Here is a 17,542-nt window from a genome sequence, read left to right on the forward strand (position 1 = left end):
ACTGTAGGTACACATTTCTCCACCAATCAGCAATTGCCAACCTATAGGTACACCTTCCTTCCACCAATCACCAATTGCCAACCTATAGGTACACCTTCCTTCCACCAATCACCAATTGCCAACCTATAGGCACACCTTAGGAGGATAATCACGTTAAGCACGTTCCTTACCCATTTCCCTGTCTTTTGAGCCTACGTGGCTCCTCTTATTCTTTACTTGACCAGTGTCACAAGCCAAACCTGCTTAAGCAATCTTTATTGGAATCTAAAGCCAAAGCTTGCTCAGGCAATCTATATTGCAAACTTGACCAGTGTCACAAGCCAAACCTGCTTAAGCAATCTTTATTGGAATCTATATTGTGACAGAGCTAAACCGTCCCTTCCTTCAGAACCAAGCTGGAATGACAGTATTTCTGATGGTGCTCTGCTGCCTGAGGATCTTTTTAATCATCACCTAAATGACGTATTGGGGGGGGGTTGCATTTGCAGTTCAAAAACAAAACCGGATTTTACAAAAACACTTAGAACGCAACCCATCTAGGTATTAGCAGAGTGACTGGGATAAAGCAGATGGAGTGCGGGGAGAAAAGAAACTGATAATACTTCCCTGAGGTAAACTGAACAAAAACAGCATATAAGACGCGGAGGAATAAACCAAAAGGTTTTTCTTTCTTAGGTCAGGCCTACACAGGAAGAAAACTAGTTCAGAACCACTCCCCAACCCCTTGAATCCTCCAGCTGTTAAATCTCAACTGTCTTCGTCACTGACAGCTAATTCCCAACTGACCAGAACTTCATGCCAATAGTCTGCTGTCAGACAGACCAATAGCAGAATTACCCCCAAGTTACAGACTAGATGGTCCTTGCTGTTGTACTTCCAACACTAGACCCATCTTGAGATGCCCATGGGGGAAGAAGGGGTCTCTAATCTGGAATGCGGCAGCTAGACTGGTGACTGGGGGTGGCCGCCAAGACCACATAACACCAGTCTTGAAAGACCTACACTGGCTCCCAGTACGTTTCCGAGCACAATTCAAAGTGTTGGTGCTGACTTTTAAAGCCCTAAACGGCCTCGGTCCAGTATACCTGAAGGAGCGTCTCCACCCCCATCGTTCTGCCCAGACGCTGAGGTCCAATGCCAAGGGCCTTCTGGCGGTTCCCTCATGGCAAGAATCGAGGTTACAGGGAACTAGGCAGAGGGCCTTCTTGGTAGTGGCACCCACCCTGTGGAACGCCTCCCATCAGATATCAAAGAGATAAACAACTACCTAACAGTTAGAGGACATCTGAAGTTCAGGGAAGTTTTTAATGTGTTTTTAATCTTTGTTGGCAGCCACCCAGAGTGGCTAGGGAAACCCAGCCAGATGGGCACGGTACAAATAATAAATTACTACTACTACTACTACTACTACTACTACTACTACTACTACAACTAAACACGTCCCTATTTCTACTTCCCAGCAGACTTCAAGTATGCATATGATAATGCCAAATATGTCACGATGAGCGTGGCCCTTGCCATGATTGTGAGGGTCTTCCACACCTCGTGTGTGAAGAAGCTTTTCTGTACTGCACTTAACCCCACATGGATGCATTCAGCAGCTTCCTTGCCTCCAGTTCCCTGTGTGCATGGATAACCTGGAAGGGGAGCGTGGCACTGAATATTCTGTGAAGGGCAAAGAGAAGCCTCACTTTCATTGAATTATCTGGCAGCAAAAACATCCTGGCTGAAGGTCAGTGGAACACCATACCCTCCAACACTTTTCCAAAGAAAATAAGGATGTCCTATTCAGTGCTTTTTTCCCCCTGGGGGTACGCAAGGGTACACATACCCCTAAACATTTTGTGAATCTAAGTTTGGCCTCATTGAGGGGCAGTATTTCAATATGAGTAGGAAAATGAGAGTACCCGTAAATATTTTTTTTAGAGGCAAAAGCACTGGTTCTATTTAATAATAATAATAATACAGTGGTACCTAGGGTTAAGGGACGTGGGTGGCGCTGTGGGTTAAACCACAGAGCCTAGGACTTGCCGATCGGAAGGTCGGTGGTTCGAATCCCCATGACGGGGTGAGCTCCCATTGCTCAGTCCCAGCTCCTGCCAACCTAGCCGTTCAAAAGCACGTCAAGGTGCAAGTAGATAAATAGGTACTGCTCTGGCGGGAAACAGTGTTTCCGTGCGCTCCTCTGGTTCGCCAGAAGCGGCTTAGTCATGCTGGCCACATGACCCGGAAGCTGTACGCCGGCTCCCTTGGCTAGTAAAGCGAGATGAGCGCCGCAACCCTAGAGTTGGCCACGACTGGACTTAATGGTCAGGGGTCCCTTTACCTTTACTTTTTACCTTGGGTTACATATGCTTTAGGTTACATACGCTTCAGGTTACAGACACCGCTAACTCCGCTAACTCTGCTAACCCAGTTAGTTACTTATCTCCTTGGCTCGGGGGTCACATAACTCCATACCCTCCAACATTTCTCTGGTGAAAATCAGGACGTCCTAAGGAAAATCAGGACATTCTGGGAACAAATCAGAAACCAGGGCAGCTTCTGTAAATCCAGGACTGTCCCTGGAAAATAGGGACACTTGGAGGGTCTGCTACACTCTCTGTGGGAATCCCACCCCCAGGCACAAAGTTGAGCCCAAGTGATGGATCACATTCCTTATAGGGTGTACTACGAGGCCTTGCTGTCTGAATCTTTTTCAGTGCCTTGGGCGTGTTTCATTCAAGGAAGCGAACAACAGAAAAGTATTGTGACTACTGTCTCCAAGACAGTATGTGGTGTGCCCAGGCTCCTATTGCAAAACCTTGGTGTGAGTAGAGAGCAGGCAGAGAGCGAGACGCTCATAATGAACGCAGGGTGCCTTTTTGTGGTGACTGGAAGAATGCTGATTTCCTTTGGGATTCTAAGCATCGTCTCTGGAATTATCGCCTTCTTCCCTGTTTTTTCCTATAAACCATGGTTTGCCGGATGGAGCGTTCGCATTGCTTCTCCCATCTGGAGCGGAGCTTTGGTAGGCAGAACTGAATTATATCTAAATTTATATAGCTGTACGCCTGGGAAGGGATGCGGGTGGTGCTGTGCGTTAAACCACAGAGCCTAGGACTTGCCGATCAGAAGGTCGGCGGTTCGAATCCCTGCGATGGGGTGAGCTCCTGTTGCTCGGTCCCTGCTCCTGCCCACCTAGCAGTTCGAAAGCACGTCAAAGTGCAAGTAGATAAATAGGTAAGGTAAACTGCATTTCCGTGTGCTGCTCTGGTTCGCCAGAAGCGACTTAGTCATGCTGGCCACATGACCCGGAAGCTGTACGCTGGCTCCCTCGGCCAATAAAGCGAGATGAGCGCTGCAACCCCAGAGTCGGCCACGACTGGACCTAATGGTCAGGGGTCCCTTTACCTTTACCTATGACTGGGAAACGATAGTAACATTGCTGCTGATCTGCCTTGTTGCTGACATTTAATCTGGAACCTTTTAAGGTTCTGGAATTTCAAGAATGGGTGAAAGAAATCCTTGCCGAATGTAATCTACATGACTAGTAGCCATTGATAGGCCTCTATCACAAGATGAGGCACATATACACAATTTGAATGGCTATGTCCATGAACCTTGGGGGGGGGCTGGCCCCCTCAAATATTTTATTGGGGGCGAAGGGAGCTCGGTCCCCCATGAGTTGTCTCCTATGTGAGAGAGGGTGAATGCACATACAGACATCTCCCCCGAATTTTCCATATCGATTTGAAATATCCCACCCAATCGCCAGCTTCTGGTCTATACTTCTATGTTACACTGCTAAGAGCTTTGATGCAATGTTGGATCCCTCCTCTCCCTTTGTGTTTAGAGATGAAAACAAAATGTTAGGGCTGGCTCAAGGGGAGAAAAAGCAACAACATTATCTGTAAACAAGTGCAGTTTGGGAGAGAAAACAAGATCGCTGGGCAACGCATTTGCAGCAAAGTTGAAATTGATCATCTAATAGCTGAAACTCCCCGGCTGGAGTTGGCCCAGTTCTGAGGATGAACTAATCCCTCCTGGCTTTTTTTCTCTCTGTTCCCTCCACCACATGTGTAAATTGAGGGAGTCTCGCTTGGAAAAGCAGATGGGAAAAGAGGTTTGGCCACTCTTGCCTCCTACATTGGCTCGTCCCAGTGTTCTTACGTTGCTGTCTTATTTGTTCTGGCTAAAACTCTTCTTGGACCCTGTGCAACCTTTCTTCCTCTCTTTCTGCCTGATGAATTTTGCCAACCTTTCCCGTAACTCCAGATTAGCCTTCCCCAACCCGGTGCCCTCCAGATGTTTTGGTCTACAGCATCCATCAGCCCCAGCCAGCACAGTTTCTCCAGATGTTTCTGCTTTCGTTCCTGGGAACTCTCTACAGTAGTACATGGTGCCAAGACCTCAATTTCAGGCTCCTTTTGCCTAAGAACTCTGTTCAAACGCCTGTTCTCAGAGGGCAGGGCTGGGGAAGTTGTGCTCCACCCTGTGTGCTATGGAGTTCCACAGGGGTCTGCATTGCCCTTACATACTTTATTTATTAAATTTATATCCTGCCCTTCATCCCAAGAGAGCTCAGGAGGAAAGGGCAAGCAACAAGCAATACTACAGTAAAATTGTTTTTAAAGCATATTTAATACGATTCCAATGCAGATGCAGTCTGGGAAGATCTTAGCTTAAAAGGCTTCTTGAAAGAGGAAACTGTTTGAAACTGTTGGGGAATTTCATCCAAAGGCTTGGGCTGCAGCAGCGGGGGCCGGGGGGGGCAGAATCAGTCAATTTCCGTTCTTTCGGTTTCTCATTTTTCCAATCTTAAACTCTGTTCTCTGCATTTCTGCAGCAATTCGTGGTTTGCTTGCTTTACGAAAAAATGCTCGCAAAGATTCTTCAACCATTTTCCTAAATGTATTTTTGTACGCAATTTAAACAAACGTAAGTATTTTTGCAAGCAATTTCTCCTAAAGTAATGCATTTTTCATATGCTGTTTCCACTAGCATGTTCACTTAAAAAAAAAATAATAATTAGATTTTCCGTCATACAATTCAAGAGAGAAAGAGAAATAACGCATAACAGAAAAGAAACATTAAATCATTATACAATATCCCAAAGGAAAAAAAATAAACAAAATAAAACAAACTCACCACCCTGTTTAGCTTCCCTCCTCCACCACCACTACTCTTCTCTAGAATCAATTTTACCTTTATCATTGCATTCTGATTGTTTTTATTTTCTCTATACACATATACCAGTATATCTCTTTGATAGATTATTGTTTTGATGCATTTACATTCTTAGTCTAAGCATATTAGCATGTCTTTTTTAGAGCAGTATTTTGTCACATAGTCATCAAAGCATTGCCATTCATTTTTTAGTTTTTGATTTGACTCCTGTCGTATAGATGCTGTTCATTTAGCCAATTTTAAATATTCATTTAATTTGAGAATCCATTCCTCCTTGGTAGGTTGTTCTTTAGCTTTCCATTTAGATGCTATTACTATCATAGCTGCGGTGGTCACATATAAGAAAATTCTTTTTTTTTTATTTCGGTATTTCTTTTCCTAATAGGCCCAGTAAGTACGCCTCTGGTTTTTTCATTAATGGAATTTTAAGCATTTTTTTCAACTCCTCATGTATTTCTCCCCAAGCATGTTCACTTTCTATGCACATTATCCACTAATATATGCATTTTTATAAACATTATTTGGCTGGAATGCTGCATCACTAAATCTGGGAATGCAGGAAACTTTTGCCCAACGTGGGGCTCAAACCCACAACCTTGAGATTAAGAGCCTAATGCTTTGCCAGCTGAGCTATCCTCTATGCCAGCTTTTTTACGCATAGGATTACTCCCTTAAACAGGATCTATCTGTCCTATAGTAGTAACCTAAAGAAGGGCTTTCTTAAAAATAGAATTTTCCATCGGCTTCTGGTTTTGCATGCTTCACATAGTGGGTTTGTTTCCTTGCATTGCGATTTCTTTCTTCTAAAGGAGTCTGTTTTGCAAAGTCCTTTGGAGAGAACAAAGGCCTATTAAACATTACTAACTTTATTATGTGTAACCATATGTTCCCCCCTCTGTCTACAGGCTGTTATTGCAGGTGTACTCCTTGCTCTGGCTGAAAAACAATGGACCCAGAGATACCTGGTAAATTTATGTGGTTATTCTATACAGTGCCACATTCTAGGCAGAAGGCAGGCAGAGTTAATCCAGGCATAGGCTCTCATGAGGAAGAAAAGGCACACAGCTGTAGCCTTAAGCTACAGATCAGATAAAGAATACAAGGTTTAAAGCAGGCACACTTTAAAACATTCTACCAGATTTACAAGACTGAGCAGGATCCAGAGATATTTCCTGACTTGAAAGAAGGGAATGTTGTGAGAACCAATAAAATCCATCAAACCTTCTTCTTTTTTAAGAATTATTTTTCAGTTTCCTTGATATATGGAAAGTGCATAAATAATAACCCCATCCTCGCAAAATGATCCTTATGGGATTTTTGCAGGTTTGGGTACATCTCTTTTTCTGCCATAACAAAAGGTGGTGGTTGTTTGGAAGAAAAGAGATTATACTTTACCCCGATAAACACTGCATATGTTGTTGGGGTTTTTTTTGCACTGCTACCCTCCCCTGCCATTTATTGTTAATGCTTATTGATTGGGTTTAATTAGTATTGCTGTCACAGAGGCTTTTTAGTATCCTTTTTTCTTTAATAAGCTGCCTTCAGGAAGCAGAGCTGGGGCGGCCTTCCTCTGAGACTGAGAAGTTAGAGGAGTCAATACAGAAGGCTGTGCACGCACCATAACTTTTAAAGCGCATATCAAGCACATTTTCCTTCTTCAAAGAATTCTAGGCACTAGAGTTTACTAAGGATTTCTGGGAATTGTGAGGGGGTAAACCCCAGTGCGTAAGGGACGCATAAGGGACGCGGGTGGCGCTATGGGTAAAAGCCTCAGCGCCTAGGACTTGCCGATCGAAAGGTCGGCGGTTCGAATCCCCGCGGCGGGGTGCGCTCCCGCCATTTGGTCCCAGCGCCTGCCAACCTAGCAGTTCGAAAGCACCCCCGGGTGCAAGTAGATAAATAGAGACCGCTTACTAGCGGGAAGGTAAACGGCGTTCCATGTGCTGCGCTGGCTTGCCAGATGCAGCTTGTCACGCTGGCCACGTGACCCGGAAGTGTCTGTGGACAGCGCTGGCTCCCGGCCTCTAAAGTGAGATGAGCGCACAACCCTAGAGTCTGTCAAGACTGGCCCGTACGGGCAGGGGTACCTTTACCTTTACCTTAAACCCCAGTGCACAGAATTCTTTGAGGGTGGCATTGTGCTTTAAAAGTATAGTCTGTACACAGTCTGAGAGAGATGGGTTGCTTAACTGAGCAGCATTATACTGTTCTAGGATCACAGTAAGATTAACAGTTTGTAGGGGGGAGAGGTTAGGGCAGATTCACACCATCCTCTAAAGCATGGGTAGGCAAACTGTTAAGTTGTGGGTGAACATATCAGACGACACAGCGATTCTTCAAACAGCTCTTGTTTATTCACAGGCCAGAACAGAACTGAACTGAAGGGTTCAGCCAGCCTGCTCATATAGAGCTCCACTAGAACGCAACATTAACCATTTTCTGTAACTATCCAATCACTGTATGTCACTTTTGATCCCTTATTTGCATATGTGGACCTGAGTGAAAACTATCTACAGTATACCCCTGCTGGCCCAGGGTGAGAACTTCAGTACATAACACAAACCAAGGCCCGGGGGCTGGATCCGGCCCAATTGCCTTCTAAATCCGGTCTGCGGATGGTCTGGGCATCAGCGTGTTTTTCCATGAGTAGAATGTGTCCTTTTATTTAAAATGCATCTCTGGGTTATTTGTGGGGCATAGGAATTCGTTCATATTTTCCCCCCAAAATATAGTCGTCCCCCCCACAAGGTCTGAGGGACAGTGGACCGGTCCCCTGCTGAAAAAGTTTGCTGACCCCTGCTCTAAAGCACCTAATATATCTCTGCCATTAGCCAGATAAGACAAGATGCTTCTGTTTCCATTCCAGTGGGAAGCCGCTTTCACCTTTAGCATCTTGAACATCATCAGCTCTCCAGTTCAAGGTGCCATCGCCTTTGCATCCCTCCTTCTTGGACCTTATTGCTACTACTCTTTCGCCGGAGTTTCGGGTATGAACTACCTTGGTTATGCGGTCCTTTTGCCCTTTCCTTATGGCAAGTTTGCTTCCGTGTGCAAGGACCCCGCAGGCTACGAGTGGTACCACCTGGCGCTGCAGATACTAGACATTTGCTCCAGTCTTGCCATGCTCTCTGCATCCTTGGCCATTGTGATCAAACTCACAGCCAGACTGCTCCAGTTTGGACACTTAAATGTGAGTATTACTCAGTGGCAGGGAAGTAATGATTAAGAGCAGCATATAAGTATTCTTATTTGTCTGTTTCGTTTATTCCATTTAATGCCCATCTTTTACTTCATTGCTTTGCACTGCACAATTCAAAGTGTTGGTGTTAACCTTTAAAGCCCTATATGGCCTCGGCCCAGTATACCTGAAGGAGCATCTCCACCCTAATCGTTCTGTCCGGACATTGAGGTCCAGCCTTGAGGGCCTTCTGGTGGTTCCCTCACTGCAAGAAGTGAGGTTACAGGGAACCAGGCAGAGGGCCTTTTCAGCAGTGGTGCCCGCCTTGTGGAATGCCCTCCCATCAGATGTCAAGGAAATAAATAACTATCTGACTTTTAGAAGACATCTGAAGGCAGCCCTGTTCAGGCAAGGTTTTAATGTGTGACATTCTAATATATTTTTAATCTTTGTTGGAAGCCACCCAGAGTGGCTGGGGAAACCCGGCCAGATGGGTGGGGTATTAATAATAATAATAATAATAATAATAATAATAATATTTCTTCATGGAGCTTTTGGTTTCCCCCTTTCCCCACAACAACCCTGTGCGGTAGGCTAGGCTGAGAAGCAGTGATTGGCCCAAGGTCACCCAGTAAGCTTCGTGGTGGAGCAAGGATTTGAACCCTGGCCTCCAAGTGAAGGAATGGGTTTCCCAAACCCAAAACTGACTGTGCAGGCAGTTTTAAACTGCACCAAAATCCCTATTTTTCCTTAGCTAAAATGCATAAACATGAGCCGTTAAGCAAATGCATAACAAGAACACAGCTCTCTCCTTTATCAGTTTGTGACGGCAAGGCTGACCTTGACTTTACCAGTAGAACAGACACAGACACGTCTGTACCTTATCTTATGTCCTGACCACAAAAGACGCACAGACCCAAGTCTGGGAACAATGCCAGAGTGTGTTCTCGGAAATGGTGACCTCTGGCTCCAAGATAAGAGTAGGAACAGGAATATCCTTTTATGGTCAGGAGTGCAGGAAGGAGGGACTTCCGGGGTGGCGCCATCAGCAATGGCGGACTCCCTCTGAACTGGAGGGACTAGCTCAGCGCGAAACGGGTCTTGCCCGCTACGGCGAAGCGGGGACCCTTTAAAAATCACAGGTGGATGAAGCCTGTGACCATGGGACTCGGCGGGCACCTTTAGCGCCCCCCCAACCCGCAAAGGAACCCATTAACGGGCTCCGAAGCGAAGAGGGGGAAGCGGCGCGGTGCTGTGAGTCAACTGCTATTTCCGTTGGAGCGAAGCCGCATAGCCGTTGCCGGAGAGCGCTGCCTTCTTCTTGGGATAATTTGGCTTCTAAAATAATCACCCGTGAGTACTTAAACCTGGAATAATTGGACTTTAAATAAGGACTTGCAAGCAGAAAGAAATCGGTCTTAAAAAGAATTTATTTTAATTTGATACTGAGACGGGAAGGTCTAAACAGGAAGTCAGCCTTCCGTTTCTTTGTAGTCTGAATAAAGCAAAGACAATGTAAACCAGAGCTCAGAAAATCATTTCTAAAGGATTGGCTTTCATCATCTAAATTTGTTGAACCTTATTTCGGTAGCAGGAGACCCTGCAGAAGTGAATTTAAAGTAAAGTAATTTTCCATCGTCCTGATCCTGGAGCGGGGTGTCAGAACTGACGTTTGAAGCTCATTGACCAGAGACAAAAACTTTTTGACAGATAGCCAAAAGAAGAGAAACATAGTGATTCCACTGTTTCCTTCCGCATTTTAAAGGAACAAATATCGACAAAATATCTCAAAAGAAAAATAAACATTGTTGTTAGGTCTGTTCTCAAAAGAAAGAACAAATAGAAGGTTTCCCCCTAGAGGGAGACTGCGAAACTGTAACTAATTTCAGGGAGCTGACAGCTGTCACAGATTACAATCGTGGGAACAGACTTGTGACCTTGTAGGACAATGTATTCAGAAGCTCTGCTGTGTGCCTTTTATAAAACAAATGCCCTACTGGAACAATTACATGAGGAGACGAATTTGATGACTGACTCTGTCAGAAATTTTAAACAGGCAGTGGGAAATCTTAAACAGGCAGTGGGAAATTTTGACCAGGCAGTGGGAAAGTATATGGAACCCACCCAGGAATTAAATCAGGAGTGTGTCCTGACAGAACAGATGAGAGAAGAGGATGCTGCTGAATCCTGGGCGCCAGAGTTGGAGGGAGCTGCGGACCTGCAGGAACATGAGCTTTTGGACTTGACAAATGAACTTGGAAAAAACCAGACTTGGAAAGATAAAGTTTGGACTGGCTTGGAAATGGGGGGTTGGATTGATCCCCCTGTGCAGGACTTCCCGAGTCTGGCAATGGGCCGTGAGAGGTTTGGAGCTGTGGGAGCTTTCAATTTTGGAAGGATTTTGAAACATGTTGTTAAACATCATATGGAGTTGAGTTTGGACTATAGAAAAGGGGCAGATTTATTGAAAAGGGTCAAAAACACTACTAAGCTGGAGTTCCCACGAGTGAAAGGAGAATATGAAGAAGGGACAGGGAAGAGACTTAAGGGCCTCGGATATAAGGTTACCAGGTTAATGAGCCAAATCAATGGGATAAAAAGGACTGACAAAACCCGGGACCAGGAGAAAGGGATGCTGGATGAAGATTGGATTGTCTTTATTTCTTTTTTGTTTTGTTACTAAGATTGTTTTATTAAATCGATGAATGTTAGAAGGATGTTGAAATGAAATTGCATGGCCCTAGCAAAAATGTTTAAAGAATTAGGAAAGAATAATTTGGTTATTAGAAGTTGGTAAGAATAAGACTTAAGCTGTAAGTTTGAAGGTTGTTTACAAGATAAGATGATATTAGATTAAGGTGACATTATTTTAAGATTAAAGATTAGGATAAATAAAGAGGGGAAGGATTTGCTGAACTAACAAATTGAACTGGAATACAAAAAGGGAGGTGTAAGGAGGTCCGGGAAACAAGCAAATGAAAGAAAGTGATGGAAAGATGGAATTGTTTTTTAACTATTTTTATTTTGTATTTTTCTTTTTTCATTTTGTAAAATTCTAATAAATATCTTTTCTTTAAAAAAAAGGAGTGCAGGAAGGAAATCCCTTTTATGGTTAAGAGTGCCGGAGCAGGAACATCTGTGATGTCAACCTGCATGTACAAGCTGACGTGGCTGGATTCCTGGGGAAGGGGGAGAGGGTGCCTGGAGGATATATATACTGCATGAAATGTCTCATTTCTTTGGACATGCTGTGGACACACCACGCAGGTGCCTTTCTGTTGTTCTGGAGAGCAGAAATAAAGAACTCTTTCTCTGAACCAACCCTCGGCGTCATTTGACTTCCTTCCTCCTGTCCGGGAGCAACACAGACGCAATCGGTGAACTCCAATAAGGCTACACAAGGAGCTCAAGGTGGCAGACCCCTTCTTTGTTTTATCCTCGCAACAACCCTGCCAAGTAGGTTTAGGCTGGGAGGCTGTGACAGGCCCAATGTCAAGCAGTGGTCAGCCAGGTTCTGGCCCAACACACTAACCACTACATTACACTGGAAGTTGTTTTGTTTGGATTTTATCCTGGTCTTTGGACCTGCAAAAAATTGTGACCCATCATACCAGGCACTGCCCACTAATAGTGTATCATCTTCATAGGGAGAAGTCAACAAGCAAAGACAACTGGGCTGAACTGCCACGACACATGGGTTTCAGGCTGCATTTATAGTCTGGTGGACGTCAGGGGCTGCCAGCATTAGAAGCAGAAAGGCATCAGTCTTGGTGGTTGCTGTCTTGTGTGGCAATCTCTCTCCTACGGGGTTGGACGACTATCTCCTGAAAACTAAAGGATTCCTAGGCTTCAAATTTACATTGCTGACCCAAGCTTCCTATTGGTTCCCACTGACCCGGAAGAACTATAAACAGGACATGACATACAGAGTTGGAAGGGACCACAAGGATCATTCTAGTCCAATCGCCTGCAATGCAGAATTTTTTTTCACCCGACGTGGGACTCAAACCTACAACTTTGAGATGAGAAGTCTCATGCTTGACAGTTGCGAAGGGCTGATCTAATGTTACTGGAACTGAATCATCTTTGGCTGGCTTTTAGTATGCAAACACCTTAACAGCTTGGGACCAGTTTGTACATAATTATCGTTCCACAGCTGTACAAAATCAATATTTTAGCAGCAGCTACACTGTGGAACTCCCTGCCTTTTGATATCAGGCTGGTGCCTTTGCTGTTCTCTTTCTAGTACCTGCTTAAAAACTTGTTTAGGCAAGCTGAGCCAATCATGTAGAAGTTACATGGGTTTCAGTCTGTTTTTAGTTCATTGCCAATTTTAACTGATTTTTTAATATTTGAAAATACCTGTTTTTAACTGTCTTCCGCTGATAATTTTAACGGTGCGGATTTTGGGGTTTGTTTGTTTTTTGTAAACTGCTTCGATGTTTTATTACAATCAAGTGGTGTATAATTTTTGTTTAAAAAATAAAATAGAAATAAACAAGGGGTCCAGTGTGCTGAGACTACTTATGCTAAAACGTGCCTCGACTTAACTGTATCTTTTGTGTGTGTGTGATGATGAACGGCTTTTGGCAAATTAATCTGACTAACTGACAGACCCCTCTGCTGCCAGATCCTCAGGACTGTGCTCTAAGTTAACTTAGGGAATGGCCACACACTCCTCCTGGCTTGCTGAAATCACTGCATCTGAGATTTGAAGATCTCTTCTTTGTCTAGTGGCCCTTTAACTGAACCTGGGACCACTGGCAAAACCCCAAATCTGGTTTGGCCACTATCTCCTGGGACAAAGGAAGGCTTAATTCACTTTATTTGTTAGGATGGCCTTATTAAATAGGAAAACAAAGCAAAACTCTATTGCTTCCATTCATCTGGGGCATGTGGAGGAAGAAAAGCTTGACGAGGACACTTTTGAGTTAAAGAGATGGGCGTTTGGAAATGAGGACCGGAAATATGCAGTGCAGAAAAGCAGGCAGCTGTTTATATCTCCCAGGGGCCTTATTTATATTGTTCCTAAATTTTCTGTCCTCTCCGGTCTCATCAGAGGACCTCAGCTGACACTTTGCCATTACCAGGGTCACTGGTTTCTCCTCTGGTCCCCATTTTCCTGCTCCCTGCTCCAGCTGCAGGATTAACCCTCTGCCTCTCCCGTTGCTGGCCATGCAATGTGAACCCCTGCGGCCGCTGCTCCTGCCCTTGAAGCCAAGCCCTGGGCTTAAGTGCCTTGAAAGGCAGGATACGCCGTCTCTCACATGACTGAGCATCTGATTGCCAAACAGCCTGTGACGAGATGAGGCGCTCAGGAGCTCGAGAACTTAACTGCAGCAGATGGTCTGCACTGCGACTCCTATCCGCCCTGTCAGCTGGTTGGGGGCTGATCTGGATCTGGACGGTGCTGGGTTCACTAGAGGGGGTGTGATGCTGCTGAAACAGTGAGGCACTGTTGCTTACTGGAAGGGAGTTGAGGAGGCGAGGTGAGGCAGTGCAAATGCACCAGTGCAGCCAGTCCAACTGCTGCTTAGCTGGAGGGAGAGGGATGGTGCAAACCTCTCCCTCCAGCTAAGCAGCAGCAATGCATCTGCTGGGCAGCTAGCACAGCAATTGCTGAGCAACCTCTGGGAATGGCTTGGGGCTACGTATCCCTGCATCCTCCACAGAAAAAAATATGATATTAATGTCTATTTCTGCAGCGTGGGGAGGTCTCTTCCAGATGTTAATTGCTTCAATTTGGCAGCAGGGATGCTGGGGGATGTTGTCCCAGCCCCTTCCCCATGTGGAAACAGAAACTTGAAGTGTCCCTCACAGCCTTTCTGCTGTTGCAATTGTTGTTGTTGTTTAGTCGTTTAGTCGTGTCCGACTCTTCATGACCCCATGGACCAGAGCACGCCAGGCACTCCTGTCTTCCATTGCCACCCGCAGCTTGGTCAAACTCATGCTGGTAACCTCGAAAACACTATCCAACCATCTCGTCCTCTGTCGTCCTCTGCTGTTGCAATCCTGAATATCCCTATTTATATCTGAGGAATGTTGGAGGGTACTCTAGTCTCGACCTGCCAGCCAGCCACCTTGAGATCTTCCAGGGCACACTCCATCTCCCGAACTGCCTCTCAGGAGACCTGTTCATCCCACCCCTAAGTGCAAGCTGCCATGCTCAGTGCCTTATGGATGAGCCAGGATCAGATCTCTTTCTGCTGTTGGGTGCGACAAGGGTTAAAGCAGCCGCATTTCACCACCCAGCCTGTGTAGCGAATGCCACTGAATTGAGTTAACGCACATGGCAACTCGACACCAAGATGCCAGGGCAAAGGTCAACATTGGGCTCTCTGGAGCATGCTAGTGACCTGGCGCTGTCTCGGCTTGCAGGGGGAAATCAACACAGTAATGAAGGTTTTGCACTCCACTTGACCTCTTGCTGAAGCCCTTGCTCAAGCTGTCTAGAGTGATGGACTCAAAAATCTGAGTGCATCTGCTCCACCTTTTCCAGCTCAGGGTGCAGGATGAGTTGCTCCAAAACCCATCTTTATGCTCCAGAGGGTCAACAATGTGCTTGCATTGTGGTGGCTCAGGCAAGAGAGAAAATGGAGCCATTTACAATAGATTTAATAATATATTAGCGAAGAAGCGAGACACTTTCACAGGGCCTTGTGATGTGCCCTGCTTATGAGTGTTTGAAGGCTAAACTACATGATAGGCTTTTTGCTATAGCTTGACATGCACATGCTTTCGGTTTTTTTAGTCAATAAAAAAGATTGAGGGGGCCCAAGCAGTCTCGGCCCCCTGGAGCCGGCACCTGGGACATGGACCCATTGTTTGCCATCACCAGTTCCCAGGCTCCTGTTGCTTCCTACCTCTCTTCTCAGTTGGCCTGTGATCTTACCCTCCAACATTTCTCCAATGAAAATAGGGGCACCCAGTGCTATTTTTCTAGAAAAAGAGGTGCCAGAACTCACCATGAACACCTCCCTTGTTCTCTTCAAATGGCAATGGTGCCCACCAGAGGGGTGCTGTAATTGAGTCCCAGTGAGTTCCAGCTAAATAAAGCCTTGGAGATGTCCTATTCCATACCCTCCAACATTTCTCCGATTAAAACAGGGATGTGCTAAGGAAAATCAGGACATTCCGGCATCAGATCAGATTCTATGATCTACACCTGTGTGTTCTCGTTCCGCTGAGTTTCTAAAGGTCAGATTTTCTGAACTCGGGGAAAAAGGAGGTTGGGGAGAAGGCAAAATGAGAAGGGAATGTTTTGTTTACAGTGCCATGCAGATCCACCGGAATAGCCTCCTCACTGATCTATGATTGCCAGAGTTCCCTGGCAAGAAAGGGGTCGGTTGTTAAATCACCCTGTACACCCTCCGAGAGGGATATGGGTCTGATAAGCAGTCTCAGCACCTGTAAATAGGTGAGTTCCTCTGCCTTGATCTTACTCTGTTTCCCAACACCCACGCCATGACGGTTGGCGAACCTGCGCCTGATTTCATGCCACTCTTGGCCTAATTTCATGCAAGTGGGGAATGTCTAGGTGGGAGGGAAAGATGACAAGAGTGGGAAAATTCTGCAACAAGCCAATACAGAGGGAGCAATGGGAAGATGTGGGAAAGCTCACTGAAAGCGATCAATTCAGACTTCCGGTGAGGAGTGGAAAATGGAGTTGGGGTGGAAAGCTGAAATGGATGGAGTGATGGGAAATTATCAGATCAGACCTGTGGCAAAATTGATCTGTCTCCAGATAGTCTGGTGCAGGGGGGGGGAGAGAAAGAGTGGTGCCCCCCCATATTTGGTTCTGCTCCTCACACAGAGAGAGATTACCCTTGAGCAGAAAACAGGTTTCTTATGCCCTGTGCAGTTCTACAAGGATGGAAATTATCACCATACTAATATGCATATGGGAAATTACCTTAAAAGACAGACTTGATTATCTCTGAGGGAGTCCAGGACACCCAATGGCTGCAGCGTCTTGCAAATTAATCTGCACAGAGGTGGGGGGGGGGGAATGACTGCACAAGTATAGCCCAACAAACTCGTAAATTCCTCACCAATACGAGGTTCCCTTGGAAGGTGCTCACAGCTTCCACACAAGGCAAGAGACGCGTCAGAATGCGTTGTAAAATGTACCTGCTCTACCCAAGGGTCGCTTTCGGAAAACCAAAATAACAACAGGCCAACAGCATGCAGATGACACTGACCCAAAAAAAGTGTCTGTGAAAAGCAGCGAGTGAACTTTTACGGCCGTGTGTGTATACACCCTTAGAAACAGGGTGAGGTGCAGCTGGTGTGTGTACCTTTCAAAAGCAGGCTGTTCCCCCTTCTTCTTTTTCACCTGTCAACCACATGCTGCAAGTACAGTTTAATCTAAATATATGGCTCTGACCTTTTCAAGATCACAAGCTGTTGCTGCGCAAAGATCAAAGCTTCTGGAGTTTTGAAGTGGCGGGGCGTCTTGTTTCTATTGTTTGTCCAAGCTAACGCACCTCTGTTGTGCATGCCGAGACAGTTCACACACCTACGGCTGCCCCCCAGGTGAGCAGCCCACCCTCTGGGGATGCATGTGTGCGTCTTTTGTGTGTGGCGGGTGCGTGTGTTGCATCAGGCATGTCCAAAGTCTGGCCTAATCCGGCCCGCCGGTCGGTTTAATCTGGCCCCTGTGGCAGTATATGTCCTGGGGTAAAATCCTAAAAAAAGAGCTCAACAACTTTGGTCGGCCCTCACACATATTCACTTCAACAAATCTGGCCCTCTTTGAAAAAAGTTTGGGCACCCCTGTCTTACATGGAGGTGTGATCTCTGTAAACATGGGGACTGTCTGCGTACTCTCCAAACATTTACGTTTGTGAGCTGCCAAAATTGTGCAGCCGTCATAATACGTTTTTATTCAAGAGGGTCAAAGATAGAATGGGAATAAGGTGTGGTGAGGGTGGTTTAGTTGCACCTGGGGTTGTTATGCCTTTAACTCCAGCAATCAATAAAGAAAAGTTTTAACAGTTTAATGACGTATTTCTTTTCAGTGATTGTACTGAGCAGGATGCAAGGGTTTGCCCCTAGAGGCATCTTATAGATATTTAAAATAAGTTATTTTTCTTAATAAGCAGCTAAAGGCAACAGGCATGGTGCTTCCCCAGTTTATCCTCACAACACCCCTGTGAGGTAGACTAGGCTGAGAGTGTGAGACTGGCCCAAGGT

At 45.6% G+C, this 17,542-nt stretch overlaps 1 protein-coding gene across 1 annotated transcript; it reads left to right on the plus strand.

Annotated features, from left to right (window-relative positions):
* Positions 1-2,845: 2,845 nt before the first annotated feature.
* TMEM212 (transmembrane protein 212) lies at positions 2,846-8,587 on the plus strand. Its single transcript, XM_053387473.1, has 3 exons — positions 2,846-3,010; positions 6,075-6,134; positions 8,036-8,587. The coding sequence occupies exons 1-3, from the start codon at positions 2,846-2,848 to the stop codon at positions 8,393-8,395; spliced, it is 585 nt and encodes a 194-aa protein (XP_053243448.1). The 3' UTR covers positions 8,396-8,587.
* The last annotated feature ends 8,955 nt before the right edge of the window (positions 8,588-17,542 follow it).

This window comes from Podarcis raffonei, chromosome 5 (assembly GCF_027172205.1).
Source record: "Podarcis raffonei isolate rPodRaf1 chromosome 5, rPodRaf1.pri, whole genome shotgun sequence".
In the NCBI taxonomy this organism is placed as follows: domain Eukaryota; kingdom Metazoa; phylum Chordata; class Lepidosauria; order Squamata; family Lacertidae; genus Podarcis; species Podarcis raffonei.

Coding starts and splice junctions, on each gene's coding strand:
- TMEM212 (XM_053387473.1), top strand. CDS start 2,846: ATGAACGCAGGGTGCCTTTTTGTGGTGACTGGAAGAATGCTGATTTCC. Junction 3,011..6,074: donor CCATCTGGAGCGGAGCTTTG/GTAGGCAGAACT, acceptor CTCTGTCTACAG/GCTGTTATTGCAGGTGTACT. Junction 6,135..8,035: donor AATGGACCCAGAGATACCTG/GTAAATTTATGT, acceptor TTTCCATTCCAG/TGGGAAGCCGCTTTCACCTT.